General features: G+C 42.2%; 1 protein-coding gene across 1 annotated transcript in view; it reads right to left on the bottom strand.

Annotated features, from left to right (window-relative positions):
• Positions 1–2,270: 2,270 nt before the first annotated feature.
• Positions 2,271–15,280, bottom strand: part of adarb1a (adenosine deaminase RNA specific B1a) — a 37,729-nt gene continuing 24,719 nt past the window's right edge. Inside the window, exons 5-11 of the mRNA XM_056301361.1 lie at positions 11,859–11,973; positions 10,394–10,562; positions 8,375–8,529; positions 6,927–7,095; positions 4,610–4,791; positions 4,149–4,327; positions 2,271–2,699 (exon numbers count right to left, since the gene is read on the bottom strand). Coding sequence (XP_056157336.1) covers positions 2,523–2,699; positions 4,149–4,327; positions 4,610–4,791; positions 6,927–7,095; positions 8,375–8,529; positions 10,394–10,562; positions 11,859–11,973 — 1,146 coding nt within the window. The 3' untranslated portion in view covers positions 2,271–2,522. The remainder of the gene's footprint in view (positions 2,700–4,148; positions 4,328–4,609; positions 4,792–6,926; positions 7,096–8,374; positions 8,530–10,393; positions 10,563–11,858; positions 11,974–15,280) is intronic.

Raw genomic sequence — 15,280 nt, 5'->3', positions numbered from 1 at the left:
AGCGGCGACCGGGACGGCTCGAAAGAGTGGGGTAATTGGCCGGATACAATTAGGGAGAAAAGGGGGCGGGGCAAATAAATAAATAAAAGACATCCATCCATTACCTCATCCATCCATAAACAAAAGACAACCATACCAAAATGGCTATATCAGCATTTTATTAAATCGAAGTCAGAGATTCCACGCCATTCATATTCTACATGTTTGTTGTATGTTCATTTTATTTGATGCTTTTTATTTTTTCATGCTTCACAGGGAAAGCTCATGCATTAGGCCCCACATTCATAATATACTGCATGGGGCACGTCGATAACAAAAAGTGCATGAACTCATACAGGCTTGCAGAAGGGACACCGACCACCAGCGCACGGACAGAGAAGACTGACAGGACATCATCTTTCCCATTCACTCATGTCCAGTTTACTTCCAAGTTCAGTGGGGGGGCAATCATTGGTCCCCTTTCAAAAAGCGCCAGTGGTCCATCTTGTTAAAATATAAGAGGCTGACCCCCCCCCCCCCAAAAAAATAATAAAAACCCGGGGTTGCCAACCTACAACAAAGTATGTTAAGATCGGGACAGACTCGCACATCCTCACAAATTAAGAAACGCTGTGGTGAACCGACTAAGGACGGACAGAAGAGAGGACATTCAAAACGTTTCAGCGCACGAGAAAAGGAAATGGGTGCGAATACAGTGTGACGATCACGACGTGTGATCAAATCTGAAGTCGGAGGTCTTAAGGTTAAATAACAATTTAAAAAAAAAGGAGTATAAAAAGGTTGGGTTTTTCATAAAAGATGTAGCAACACACAGGGCACCAAAGAGGAGAATTTAAAATGTACATCTACAAACATCAGTGCTTATATGTATACACAAACCAACATCAGCATCACAAACATCAGCAAACACTTACACCAGAACATTTGGGAAACATGAAATTAAATCAGATAATTAATTTAAAAAAAAGAGAAACTACTTCGTAGTGATGTGTGCGACATGGTAACCACACCAAAATGAATGGGGCGAAAAATCTTGCAAGGTTAACAAAATGCTTCGGAGACAAAGACATGGCTTGACAGCGAGTTGACATCATCTTTGGTGAGATTTTAATGGGTGGGAAGAATGAAACGAGCAATGCCAGGAGTTGTAGTTGCAGATGGTGACAGACAGAAATGGGTTGCAACAACAATCAACACCGTTTGTGGCTGAATTCTGCGTACTGTTGTGCGGGCACGGCTCAACAGCCTCACAGATGCCATTTGGCTCTACTGCAGACGACTGCAAACGGACGCCAGCTACAGGAAACATCAACACACCGTGAAATGTCGACTTCGTTTCATTGCATAGGGGCTTTCTTTTACTAGTGCAACAAGGTGAACTATGGGAAAACGTCACAGAAGGTTGGATCAGCTCCTCTGGACACGACGTTTACTGAGGAGGGAAACATCTCATCACTCATCTAAGTGACCTCTTCAGTCTCAACTGACTCCACCCTTATAAACAACACAGTGGCATAACGACCGAAACCGACCATCGGTTTCAAATGCATGGAAATATGGGAAAAACGTGTTTTAAATACATAAAATGGGATTCAAGGGTACTTATTATGCGCGACATCAGGAGGGGTAATCGCTATGCTGGCACGGTAAAGAGCCACGGAGCCACGGATGACTATCTTTTAACAACTCGGCTGCACATTTTCAGCCATTTTTCGCCATTGCAGTGTGCAAATAAGACACCTCGTTGCAATTGCAGCACGTTCTTTAGCGTGCTGTGAGAGTAGTTCACCATACAAGGGGCAGGGTAGATTTTAGGGGGCTTTCTTAATTAGAAAACATGACATATTTTCGACTTCCTCCTTACCTAAGATAAAAGCCCGTGTCCTTTGTTACGTCAAACACGCTGTGAAAGTTTCAGTGAAAATAAAGTTCTGCGTCTTAAAAGTTGCGTGAGGACATTCTCAAATTATTACAACATATATCCAACACAGGAAAATAATCCAATGCAACATGAGATTAAAATTTGTATGCACTGTTGGCTTCCCATGAATTTCGTGAAATTAATAAATGACCCAACTTACATACATGTAAAATACCGTCGTTCTCCATCCCGCTGATTATTTTTACATTTACAGTTTTTTCCTTCTTATAAAGTTGCATATTTGACAGAATAATTAAAATCAAAATTGGTTTGAAGCGACATTTTATACAGTATGGGTGCTGGCAAAGAGGTGGCACGAGGCTGTAAAAATCAAGGTGGAATGCAAAATTCATGGAACATGAATTCTGTATAGTTTGCATTTGGTGCCTCTCTTCCCAGTAACACACATTCCCAGACTCAGAGACCATCTCCGAGACAATCTAGTATCAGGAAAAAAAATTTCCACAACTGTAATTACTGGAGATTTGAGTCGTTCCAAGGTGTTAATCCAGTTCTGGAGGGTGAAGCCAGCAGTTTGATACTGGAGTATTTAAAATACGGCCCCCCCCGCAAAAAAAAAGAAAAGAAAAAAGGAAGTGACTCAGTTTGTGGGGGCAAACTGATCCTGCTCTATTGGTTTCTTCACCCAGGCTCCCAGTCCGGCCTTGTGGAAAGCCTTTATCAGCGCCTGCTTGGCTGAGTGGTACTCTACCGCTGCCTGCTTGGCCTCATGGTATGAGTTGGGTTTGGCTGTTTGGATCCTCAGAGTTGAGCAAAGCTAAGGTGGGCAGAAGAGAAAGAGACAGTTAAGGACGCATTTTACCATCCGACAAAGCACAATGACAACGGCGTGCAAGTTTCGACTCCATCATGATGTACAAACATGATTCTGAGCAGCAGTGAGGGGGCACGAGATCTTGGCTCCGCTATCATTTTTTGGGGGGGGGGGGATTTCCCCCCTTTTTCTCCCCAGTTGCACCCGTCGAATTACCCCACTCTTCTGAGCGGCCCCGGTCGCTGCGCCACCCCATCTGCCGATCCGGGGAGGGCTGCAGACTACCACATGCCTCCTCTGAGACATGTGGAGTCGCCAGCCGTTTCTTTTTCACCTGACAGTGAGGAGTTTCACCAGGGGGGCATAGCATGTAGGAGGATCATCACTCTATTCCCCCCCAGTCCCCCCCCCCCAAACAGGCACCCTGATCGACCAGAAGAGGCGCTAGTGCAGTGACCAGGACACATACCCACATCCGGCTTCCCACCCACAGACATGGCCAATAGTATCTGTAGGGACGCCCAACTAAGCCGGAGGTAACACGGGGATTCAAACCAGTGATCCCTGTGTTGGTAGGCAACAGAATAGACCGCTACGTTACCCGGATGCCCCCCGCTATCGTTGTTCTGAACCTCATTAAAGTGCTATGGCGTCTCTACCGGAGATCTTTACTTTCGGGAAACAACACTAGAGCGCTTGGAGACGATGCTGTAAGCTGCTGCTTGGCCTTCCCAACCCCAACCTATCAGACCTCAATAGCAAAGCCATGATACGCAGAGCACCAACCATAACTCAGGATCCCACTCACCCCACTTAACACATTCTTCACCTGCTTCCATCTGGTCTCAGGTATACTTCCCTCACCTGGAGACGGGCCGCTTTAAAAGGAACTTTGTTCTTTCCACCATTGAAGTTCATTGATTTAAGCTCACTGAACATCTAAACTCTTGTGTTAATGTATTGTTGTCTCCCTATTGTATGTATGTTGTGTGGTATGTATATGTGTACAAGTATTTACTGTATGTGAGGCTCTGTACAAAGGGTGAAAACAACTCTCCTCTAGTAGGACAGTAAAGTATTTATACAATGCGACGTTTCACAACAAAATTATTATTCCGCTATGCTTTCTCCATTTATTATCATTTATATTTTGATAATTTGTAGGTACTATTTATTGTCCTCCTTTTGTAAGGCTTCAGCTTTTGTTTCCTCTCTGGTCCCACCCCACCTTCATCCCTATTGGTTGGTTGAACTACAACTGACATTGATGAGTTCTGCACTTTGGATAGAGCCAGAGCGCTTTCAGTGTGCAGTGCTAAAAAGGTTCGAGACTAAAAAGCAATGAGAGAGCTAAAAGACTTTTCCACAGAAAATAATAACAATATATAAATAATGCTTTTTTTCATCTCCAGTGGACATGCAGCCAGAGTTTTCCGTCTGATTTACATGTACCTTGCTGTGTAGGCGAATCCAGCGGCTATAGAGAGCATGTTTGCAGAGTCTGGAGGGCCGTCCCAGATCATCTTTTCCCGTGGTGGCGTTGATCACCTCGAGTCCTTGGTCTCCCAATGTCCAATTCACGCTGAAGTTTGGCGCTTTCCCTGGCTGGCGAGCCTCTGCGTTGCTTATTCCTGCAGGAAATGGCAAAATGTAAAATTAGTTTGCATCGATTATGAGCGACAAGAAAGAGTACAATTCATTCATGTCAATGGTTATTGCAGAAAGGATTCAACTTGCCAACCCTGAGTCAGTTTTGCCTCAGCCGGTAAGTATATCACACATACAGAAAATTTGTGACCAATAATGTCAAAGAATCCCCACTCTGCAGGTAATGTCTGGCCGGAAATGACCGTACAAATCACTGGAAATCACTGGGCTGGAGAAGTCTACTGCAGGTGCACTCTGACTCTCACCGCTGAGAAGTGGTCGGTTCAAGGTGAATGACTGCGGCAAGTCCTCAATCTCTGTAATCCTCTGGTACATGGCCCGGGAGAGGTGGTCGGAGTGGTAGAGGCTGCCCAGGATGATGCTGGAGAAGTAGATAGGCTCAGTGAAGTAGCTCATTAGAGAGCCCTGGAAACCCACCACGTTCCACCTGGCAGAGAAAAACCACGAAAAAGAAAGTACTCAGGCCGCAAAGTAATGTTTTGAGCTACGTACTCTTCGTCAGACATATCCATCATCTGATGTAGAGTATGCAGCTCCAAATGTTACAATGGTGAAATGAGTAATGTAACTAATGGGTGCAAATAACAGTGTGCATGTTTCAGTCCTGCACCTGTGACTGAATAATTCATGGATATGCATGCCCTTTGACACTTTTAAAGTTCCTTCCACAAAGCAGGCCATGTGGAGTAAGGACATAATGTTACCCATGTAATGTATTAATTGAGGCTATATCATTTTGAATTGAGAATCCCCCCCCCTTTCTTCTCCCAACTGTACTTGACCAATTAAGCCACTCTTCCGAGCCATGGAGCCGCTGCTCCACCCCCGCCAATCCGGGGAGGGCTGACCAAGCCGGAGGTAACACGGGGATTCGAACTGGTGATCCCCGTGTTGGTAGTGCAACGGAATAGACCACCACGCCACCCAAGCACCCTTGGAGTGAGAATTTTAAAGTCTTGCATGCCAGTAATTGTGTAAGGCCTGTGAAACAACAGTATAGCGCCCCTTTGCAGTTGATTTTAGTTTGGCTCATTTTGGTGCATATGAACTGAAATTTCATCAAAAACAAGATGCCAAGACACCAAGACTGTCTTTCAGCTGGAGGGCCATGTTATAGTCTGCTGTAAAAGTCTACCCTGCAGTTAGGGACGATCATCAGTGGCAGTGTGCGACGAGAGCTGAACAATTACATGTGTAAATCAACGGGAGCGCACAACAAAGCTCAAAAATCAGCATTATTGTTCAGCGTGGCTCTCTTGAAAACGCAAAAGTCGACTCGGGTCGGAGGGGGGGTCCACGCAGTTCAAGGCTCCCTGGCGTGTATTTGAAAAGCACAAGCAAAGCTTTAGCACCCAAGTGACTCCCGGAGCACTGCTCCTGATGGAGAGAAACCAAATGACTGCAGCGCAGCAACCAGATGATTAAGTCTCTTCACCAACACACATAATAGAAATCATTTCATTTGACTTGTGTCAAAAACATCCCCAGGCAACCAATACGGCTCTACGGTCTTGAACAAAAAGCAGCCGTATTAAATTGCATTTCAGAGGAGGAAGCTAAACGTTACAGCTAAATTTGCAGCTCTTTTGAGTCACACGTTCCGTTTAGGAGCTCTCGCTTGGCAGCGCACAGAAATCTTTAAGCATTTTGTTTGATAACAGAATAACACAACACGGAAACGTCAGTAGGCAACAAAATGGTCTGTCAAGTGTTTTGCTACTTCAGCTTGCTGGCACGCAAACAAAATGAGACAAGAGTACTCAGAGGTTCCCCTCAAAAAAATACCCCACATCCATAATGAACCCCTTTATGCTTTATTTATTCCGCTGTTTGGCCCTGGCAGTACATTTCCTGAAGAAAATGTGTAGACTTGTGGAAAGTTTTGCGAAGGTGGTTGTAGCAGTTTAAATGGGTACATGGACTGAGCCAGTCCTCGCCACTCTTTTTTTTTGTGTGTATTTTTCTCCCCAATTGTATGTTCATGTTTATTTAGATCCCCATTAGCTGTTACCAAGGCAACAGCTACTCTTCCTGAGGTCCAATATCTGGCCAATTACCCAATATCTGTATATTGGATAATTGGCCAATTACCCCACTCTTCCGAGTCATCCTGGTCACTGCTCCACCCCCCTCTGCTGATCCGGGGAGGGCTGCAGACTACCTCATGCTTCCTCCGATACATGTGGCGTCGCCAGCCGCTTCTTTTCACCTGACAGTGAGGAGTTTCACCAGGGGGACATAGTGCATGGGAGGATCATACTATTCCCTCCCAGTTCCTCCTCCCCCCTGAACAGGTGCCCCAACCGACCAGAGGAGGCACTAGTGTGGCCATCAGGACACATACCCACATCCTGTTTCCCACCCGCAGACACAGCCAATTGTGTCTGTAGGGACACCCGACCAAGCCAGAAGTAGTCCTCTCCACTCTTAGAGATTCTGAACAGTGTGCCACTCATTTCTACAGGGAAATGTTATGCGGAAAAAGTGAAAGCAAAAAACAAAACAAAAAACGAAGCAAAACAAAAGCAAACAAACAGAAGTAGAAGTGTCTGGTATACGTACCTGGCAATTTTGTCACTGCAGGACATGGTCAGCAGCCTCTCCCCCTGGAGAACCCCGTCCCACGTCTGAATGGTGTTACTGGAGCGTACTGGGATCGTTCCCTCCCCAGACTCAATTTTAGTGCGTAGCTGCCCACGGGCCTTCCTGTTTGGATGTCTGTCTCCCTGGTCTGAGATAGACAGGACACCAAATGCAAACATGGGCATTCTGAAGATTGTCCATTGACCTACAATGCAATACGCTGCACTTTTCATGCTATACTTGCAGCGACCAGCCACATGAGGACTGATGCACTCAATGGCTCAAACATGACTGAATGATATTCAATGAGGGAAGAGCAAACTAAAAAAGACATCAAATCAACAGGCTGGGTTAGGGTCATGTTGAATTATAATACCAGCTATGTAAGTATCAGCATTCAGATTTCAGACTTTGGTGTTTAACACCCTGAAGTTCTTTAAAATGAACAACATCTGAAGATTTGGTTGTCATTCAAAAGTCTATTTCATACTATAGCCTAACTGTGCATAAATTAGGTCCTGGGTTAAAAAAAAGAAAGAAAAGAAACCACCAAGTCAGTACATGGGCCATTTTACGTAAGTTAAGATTTGATGAGGCTTGATTTCCTCGATAGAAGAAATGCCAAAAACAACCTTAGTCCGATGATTTAATATTTTGGTTGCACTTTCAGTTGCCCAAAAATAAGACCGCAACATCTGTGAGAGTGACAATACCTTCTAGAGAAGACTTAAACATATCTTTTCACGTTGGCCTTTACATAGGAATAGTTGCTAGGCAACTACGTATATGTGTGTGTGTGTGTGTGTGTGTGTGTGTGTGTGTGTGTGTGTGTGTGTGTGTGTGTGTGTGTGGGCCCTGTGATGGCCTGGCAGTCTGTCCAGGGTGTCTCCCTGCCTGCCACCCAATGACTGCTGGGATAGGCTCCAGAATCCCTATGACCCTGAGAGCAGGATAAGCAGTTTGGATAATGGCTGGATAGTTGCTAGGCACTTTAAATACAGTTTCTTCCTCATTACTTCTTTGGTTTTTTGGTCATTTTACTGTTCAGTTTTTGTCATTGTGCTTTCTGATTTTATTCTTAAGTCTAATTTATGCTTTTATGTTATTGGATTTTATGTTCAATTCTTTTTGCTTTTTTTTTTTTACCGTAAATCATCAGAATCAACTTTATTGGCCATATATATTTGCAAATATTAAGAAGTTGTTTTGGGGAGAACATTATAATGCAGCAAATTGTATGAAATGTGCAAAAAAACAAGGATTGCATGATTGATTGATTGATCTGTGTAGCCTGATTAAAAACATGAACATTTCTTCTGTAGATATCCACATGTATTATCTGATGAAACTACACACGAGTTAAGTCATACTGAATATCCACCAACTGTGTTTTTTTTTGTTTGTTTTTTTACAAATATTCCACTAACCCTCCACTCCGGCTTCATGTGGTGAGAAGATGCGGGCATCCCCACATGGCGATGTGCTGATGTAGAGGTGGAACTGGACGTTTTCCTTCAGTTTAAATCCAGCTTTGTTGTCACACCTGGTGAAGACTGACGTCTGATGGTCCTCTTTGTTGTTACTGGAGGAATAGAGTCAAATAGAGAGCTGACAGGTAATTATTTGGCCATATATCAAGAGATGGGGAAAAAGTCAAATGACCTTTTCTAGATCAGGATTTTGTTTGCTGTATGGATATCGCGGAACAAAAACTCTTGTCTTCACTCAGGTTGGATTTGTGGTTAAATGTGTTATATTTATATTTATCAAACATGCATTTATAGAGAGAGCAGATACACACAGCAAGTCATAGCAAATGATCTCTGACCAAACAGTCTAACAAGGTCTTAATACAGAAATTGTGGAAATTTATTCTGTGAAAAATGAAAGCTCTATGATGTTGACTTTGTATGACTTAAAAAAGAACAATCTAGACACTTCACTAATGAACAATTAAAGGTCCATATTGAGCCAGATCAAGGTTTCTAAGTAAAACCACTGAAAAAAGCTGTTTTCCAGCAGCTGAACAAATTCTTGGCACTAAACAACTTGTTTAAATGTCTTCCAGTCAGGATTTGACCACACCACAGCACTGAGACTGCTCTTGTTAAGGTCTTTAATGACATCCACTTAAATGCAGACAGTGGCAGAATCTCAGTTCTGGTATTATTGGATCTCAGTGCTGCATTTGACACACTCGTCTACAACATATTGCTAGACCGATTGGAAGACTGGGTGGGATTTTCTGGCACAGCACTAAACTGGATTGAATCCTACTTAAAGGACAGGGACTACTTTGTGTCTATAGGTAATTACAAATCTGAAAGGACAAAAATGACATGTGGAGTTCCACAAGGCTCAATTCTGGGGCCGCTTCTGTTTAACATCTATATGTTTCCACTAGTTCAGATTATGGAAAATAACGCAACTTGTTACCATAATTATGCAGATGACACACACATTCACATAACCATATCACCAGGGGACTATAATCCCATACAAGCACTGAGTAAGTGAATTGAACAAATCAACGATTGGATGTCCCAGAAATTTCTTCAATTAAATTAAGTTAAAACTGAAGTAATTTTCTTTGGAGCCAAGGTAGAAAGATTAAGAGTCAGCGCACAGCTACAATCGGTAATGTTAAAAACAACAAACCAAGCCAGAAATCTTGGTGTAGTCATGGACTCAGACCTGAATTTATATAGCCACATTAAGATAATTACAAAGTCAGTTTACCATCACCTGAAGAATATATCAAGAATTAAATGATTTATGCCTCAGCAGGATTTGGATGAATTTTTCTATGCATTTATCTTCAGTTGACTTGACTACTGTAATGGCAACCTTACAGGTCTCTCTAAAAAAAAAAAAAAAAAGAAAAAAACAATTTGGATCAAACATCTGCAGCTGATTCAGAACGCTGCTGCTCAAGTCCTTACTAAGACCAAAAAAGTGGATCACATCACTCCAGTTCTGAGGTCTTTACACTGGCTTCCTGTCTGTCAAAGAATTGATTTTAGAAGTCTGCTCTTGGTTTATAAAGCACTGGATAGTTTTAGGGCCAAAATAAATTTCTGATCTTTTGTTACACTATGAACCATCCAGACCAGTTTTTATGCACCACATATCTACAACAAACTCCCAGAAAACTGCAGTTCTGCTGCAAATCTCAGTCCTTTTAAATCAAAGCTGAAGACTTTCCTGTTTGGCACTGTTTATTAAATACAATTTGATGCTTTTTATGATCATCTTACACTGCACTGTAACTTTTACTCTATCTTTTTATTTGTTTTTTAAATGTCTTTTTATTGCCTTGTGTTGCTTTTACATTTTGGCCTTGCATGTTTTAGCACTTTAAATTGCCTTGTTGCTGAAGTGTGCTGTACAAATAAATTGGCCTTGCCTATCTCAGTAACGCCAACCGTGATGACATGCCTGCTCACCTGAGGAAGTGCTCCAGCTGGGAATAAAGGTACCTAATGAGCGAGCGGCGGGCCACAATCTCGGCGTGGCAGTCATTGAGCGCCAGGCCACGGTCGCTCATGTACTCGCCGTTTATGCACTTCGTCCCCGTGGATACACAGATAACCTGGGCCTCCTTCACATCAGTGCCTGGTGAGAAAATACAAAGGGAGACGTTTTGTAGGGGCACAACGATTCCCTGCATGTCCGAGAACAGGGATCAAACTTCCCTTTAAAAGCAGCAATTGTAAAGATTCACACACACATCTGATTCTTATTTGTAGTTGCTCATATTAATAGTTAATATCATGTAGGATAGGGAAAAATTATATTGGCTGTAACAATTCACATCTTTTTTTCTGTATTACAAAACCAAACCTCCATAGGCTACATCACAAAGAAAAAAGACATACCAAAATGAACAATACAGCATAAACATAGCTACTTAATATAACATGATATACACAGTCTTCATACTTATATCCACATTTAGACATTTATGAACATTCATGTATAGTGCATGTATTGTCTTATGATATTTAACAGCCATCCCGTTTTGACACATTTCTCCCATCTTTCAACATAAGCTTAAATTTTATCTTTATTTCGTTACATGCAGATACTGCAGCCCGAGCTCACAGAGGACCTTTAATTACAAAAAAAATAAAAAATTAGACTCAACCTTCTTTTTTTTTGTGATGGGGAAGATGGTCACATAATCAAAAGAAACATGCATGTTAGGGTTTATATGCGTGTCTGTGCCCCTGAACAAGGCAATTGGAAAAGAACTGAAGTTGGTCCCCGGGCGCAGCATGAAGGCGGCAGCCCACTGCTCCTAGCTACACAGATCACAGCTAGGATGGGTTAATTTGCAGTAACTGAATTTCCCTAAAGGGATCAATAAAGGAAACTTAATTGAATAATTAATTAACAGGGCTGGTGACGCAACTTTACCACAGGTTTCAATAAATTGAATAATAACTATGCATATCAAGGGTTTTAGTATTAATTTTACTCTAAGTTGCAGATCTGATAGCTAAATCGGGTCTGAACTGGCATACAAATCAAGTAAAGAGAGGAATGAGACTGATTTTATTAAAGAAAAAAAAAACCAAATAAAACTTAGTTATTTGACTCCAGGTAAACTTGCAGTTAGGTTGAAATTTGAGGCCTCTGATCTTATTTCTTTGTTGTTGTTTTCTTTGAAATTGAATATATTAGTAGAGCCCCTTTTTATCTCTCACCAGCACATATAATTAATTACGTTTTTAAGAATTCCATTTGTTAATATTTAATTTGAGCTATGTTGATGCTGTTTTCTTTGTAAAATCATTCTGTGTCTGTTTTATCACCTCAAAATTAAAATTCAATTCAAAATACTGTTGCAAACTGAGATAAGTAATGACTTATTAGAGGAAAAACAAAAGGCAGACTGGCTGTTCGTACCTGTTGTCATCACGACACCAGCCAGGACTTTTCTTCTCGCCTGCGGGGATGTGAAGTTGTCCGTCAACTCACTAAACTTGTCCACGACGACACGGGAGACGGCGTCCGCAAGAACCTGAGACAGCCACCACGGACAAACAACAATAAATAGTTAATACTGATGCATTTAATAATAATATAGCAAGATTGTCATTTAACATTATTCACTATTGTGTCCTGTGTTGCTCACTTCCACTGTTTAATGCCATGCCCTATACACTTTTCATCAAATTTGCAATCCTTCACCAGCAAAGTGCAAAAACTTACTCGTGCAATGATCTGTATGATGGGATCTGTGCAATTTTATTTACAGATCTGTCCGACATTGTTCAACATGCCTCATCTCATCATAGCCTACTTACAGCACAGCCCTATCCTGTTCCACCTCCAAATATTACTCACACATATCTGGACGCACCCCCCCCTTTTCTCCCCAATTGCACCCGGCCAATCACCCCACTCTTCCGAGCCGCCCCGGTCACTGCTCCACCCCCTCTGCCAATCCGAGGAGAGCTGCAGACTACTACATGCCTCCTCCGACACATGTGGTGTTGCCAGCCGCTTCTTTTCACTTGACAGTAAGGAGTTTCACCAGCGGGACATAGTGCGTGGGAGGATCATGCTATTCCCCCCAGTTCTCCCTCCCCCCTGAACAGGCGCCCTGACCGACCAGAGGAGGTGCTAGTGCAGCGACCAGGACACACCCACATCCGGCTTTCCACCCGCAGACAGGGCCAATTGTGTCTGTAGGGACGCCCGACCAAGCCGGAGGTAACACGGGGGATTCAAACCAGCAATCTCCGTGTTGGTGGGCAACGGAATAGACCGCTACGCTACCTGGATGCCCCAGTCACACTTAATTTTATGTTTGAAACTTATGTTAGCTGTGTATATCTAACCTTATACTTTTATTCCTTACCTATTACCTTATACATATAATTCCAACCTTATTATCTTTCCCAATTTACACTTCTGTGTGTATATGTTGTGTGTAACTAAACGTACCAAGCAAAAATTCTCCCTATGTGACCATAGATGTCAAATAAATAAATAAATAAATAAATAAACCTGACCTGACTTGACTAGAGGAAGGAAGATGGTGGGAGACGGTATAAAAAAAAATTTTTGGAGGAGGACTCGACTAATTATGTGGTGCTATTTTGTGTGTTGTGATTTCATTATATTTCAAATTTGAGGTGAAAAGTAAAGATATCGGACATGAATATGGCCTAACATAAATGACAAGAAAAGTGTTAGTACCAGCTTTTATGTTGCCCTTGATATAAATGCTAAGCTAAAGGCTAAGCTAACTGCTAGCCCGTGTAAACCGGCAGTTCCAACAGTCATCCTGGCTGGCATTCGTTCCCTTCGGATTTTTTGTTTTTGTTTAATTCGGCTATATGTGTTAGTTTGGATATGTGTGTTCTTGTAGTTTTTGGATATGTGTTTTTGTCTTTCTGTTGCACTGCTGTGGTTCTGGGAGAAACGATATTTCATGACAAAGTGTCCCTGACTCCTGAAATGAGTAAATGGTAAAGCAGAGGTAGGAATGTGAAGAGTTACTAAGGGGGCTACTGGGGAGACCTTTTTATCCTCACTGAAACTACTACTGAATATTTCAATTAAGAAAAGCTGCACGTGTGTGAATGACAGAATGAAAGACAAATCGACAAATCGCTCTGCTACACTGACAAATCTGCTACTAAAACAGATGAAACAGAGAAACATTTGTTTAATCAATAGCTGTGTTTGAATAGCACTCAGGAGCCGATGTTAATTAAGATAGCTCGAACCCTATTATTATTTGTGCGCAAGGATTACAGGTAAGGATTAGGTAATGTGTAAATAGACTCCCAGCGGCAATCTTTCAGGATTTAACGCTTCACTTTCCTGAAGGCTTCTCCATCTCAAATCAGACCCTGTCAGAGGTTTGTCATATGAGATGACTGCGATAGAGAAGTCCTTCATCATTCTGGGGGAATTTGATGGGGTAGTCGCATCATACCATCCACTGCATAAAAAACACCACTGCATCTCACCGCAATGAATTTCATCGCTAACCGAACCCTTGAGTGACGGCATTCGTTCCTTTAACATGAGATAATGGCTTTGCTGTGAATCTGACTTGCATGTTAACTTTGGACATGTGCGCCATCTTGGTCAGGTCTTTCAACAAAACTCAACATCCAGGAACCAAACTGAATGACTGAAGTATTTGAGTAGTAAAAGCATGGTTTTTTAGATGGGGGGGGGGTAATTTCTTGCTTCTTGACAAATTGGTATTAGTTAACAATACCAAACTGTCTATAAAACAAGACAAATAGACTGTCTATAAAACACCTCTGTGACTTTTTTGTGGGTTTTCAGTGCTCCACACACACCTTTAATCAAACAGGCTGTTTGGAGGAGTCATAAACACAATAACAGCATTATTCGTGAGCTGCTACTCTGATTGGCTGGTTGAACTCCTGTGCCCCGCCCCTTCCACTGATTGAAAATAATGGCTGCCCAAGTATTGGCTACCTTGCTCTTGGCATGGGTGGCAGAATGGTTTGTTCAAATAATGCTATTTGCTCACATAAAAAGCTGCTGAAACAGACATTTAAAAGATGCTATATATGATATTCAGCACCCGCATCTCAGACCATACCATAACAAACCTACCCTCTCCCTTCACGTTCTTGGCTTTTATTTTGTTGGTTTGAATGTTGATTTTTACAGTATAGATATTTTATTAACATTAGTGAAGTATTCAGCTGGGTAAGGAGCTATTTCTTTGATCTGCTGAGTCACCTGAATGCATAGCTTGCTAGCTATGCTGCTAATGCTAGCTACCTCGTATGCACTACTGACATGCATGCACGGCCAGACCGGCTTCCAAAACAAAGAACAGAGAAACTCTGATTACATCACACACAAAGGGAGTGTGACTTCATTCTCTGCACAGGACGTCATTGCTCCACCATCTCTTTACATAGCAAATAGGTGTTTGCTGCTATATTATTTCATTTGGGTTAGTTCATTTCATTTTTAACATTTGCCTGCACATTGCTTTTAATGACAATAAAGGGAATTGAATTGAATTGAATATTAATGTTAGAAATCTTGCACATAGCACCTTTAAGTGTAGTGAAAGCATGAAAATTATACTCCTCGCTGGCAGCAAAATCCATTTAAGAACTATCTAAGATGGAGTGTCAGAATATTTAGAGAGAAGCTGATGGATAATGATAAAAAAGGAAATGGCTTTTTGAGGTCTGTGTAAAGCCAAAGCTTGACAGATATATGCAGACAAAGAGAGACTGGTGTACAATCTCGTGTAACGTCATTTCTAAGCAGAGGGGATGGGCCACTTTCTGCTCAGCTGAGGTGTGCCCATCCTT

This window comes from Lampris incognitus, chromosome 21, assembly GCF_029633865.1.
Source record: "Lampris incognitus isolate fLamInc1 chromosome 21, fLamInc1.hap2, whole genome shotgun sequence".
NCBI classification, from domain to species: domain Eukaryota; kingdom Metazoa; phylum Chordata; class Actinopteri; order Lampriformes; family Lampridae; genus Lampris; species Lampris incognitus.
The sequence above is the reverse complement of the archived record's forward strand: the minus strand, read 5'-3'. Positions and strand labels throughout refer to the sequence as shown.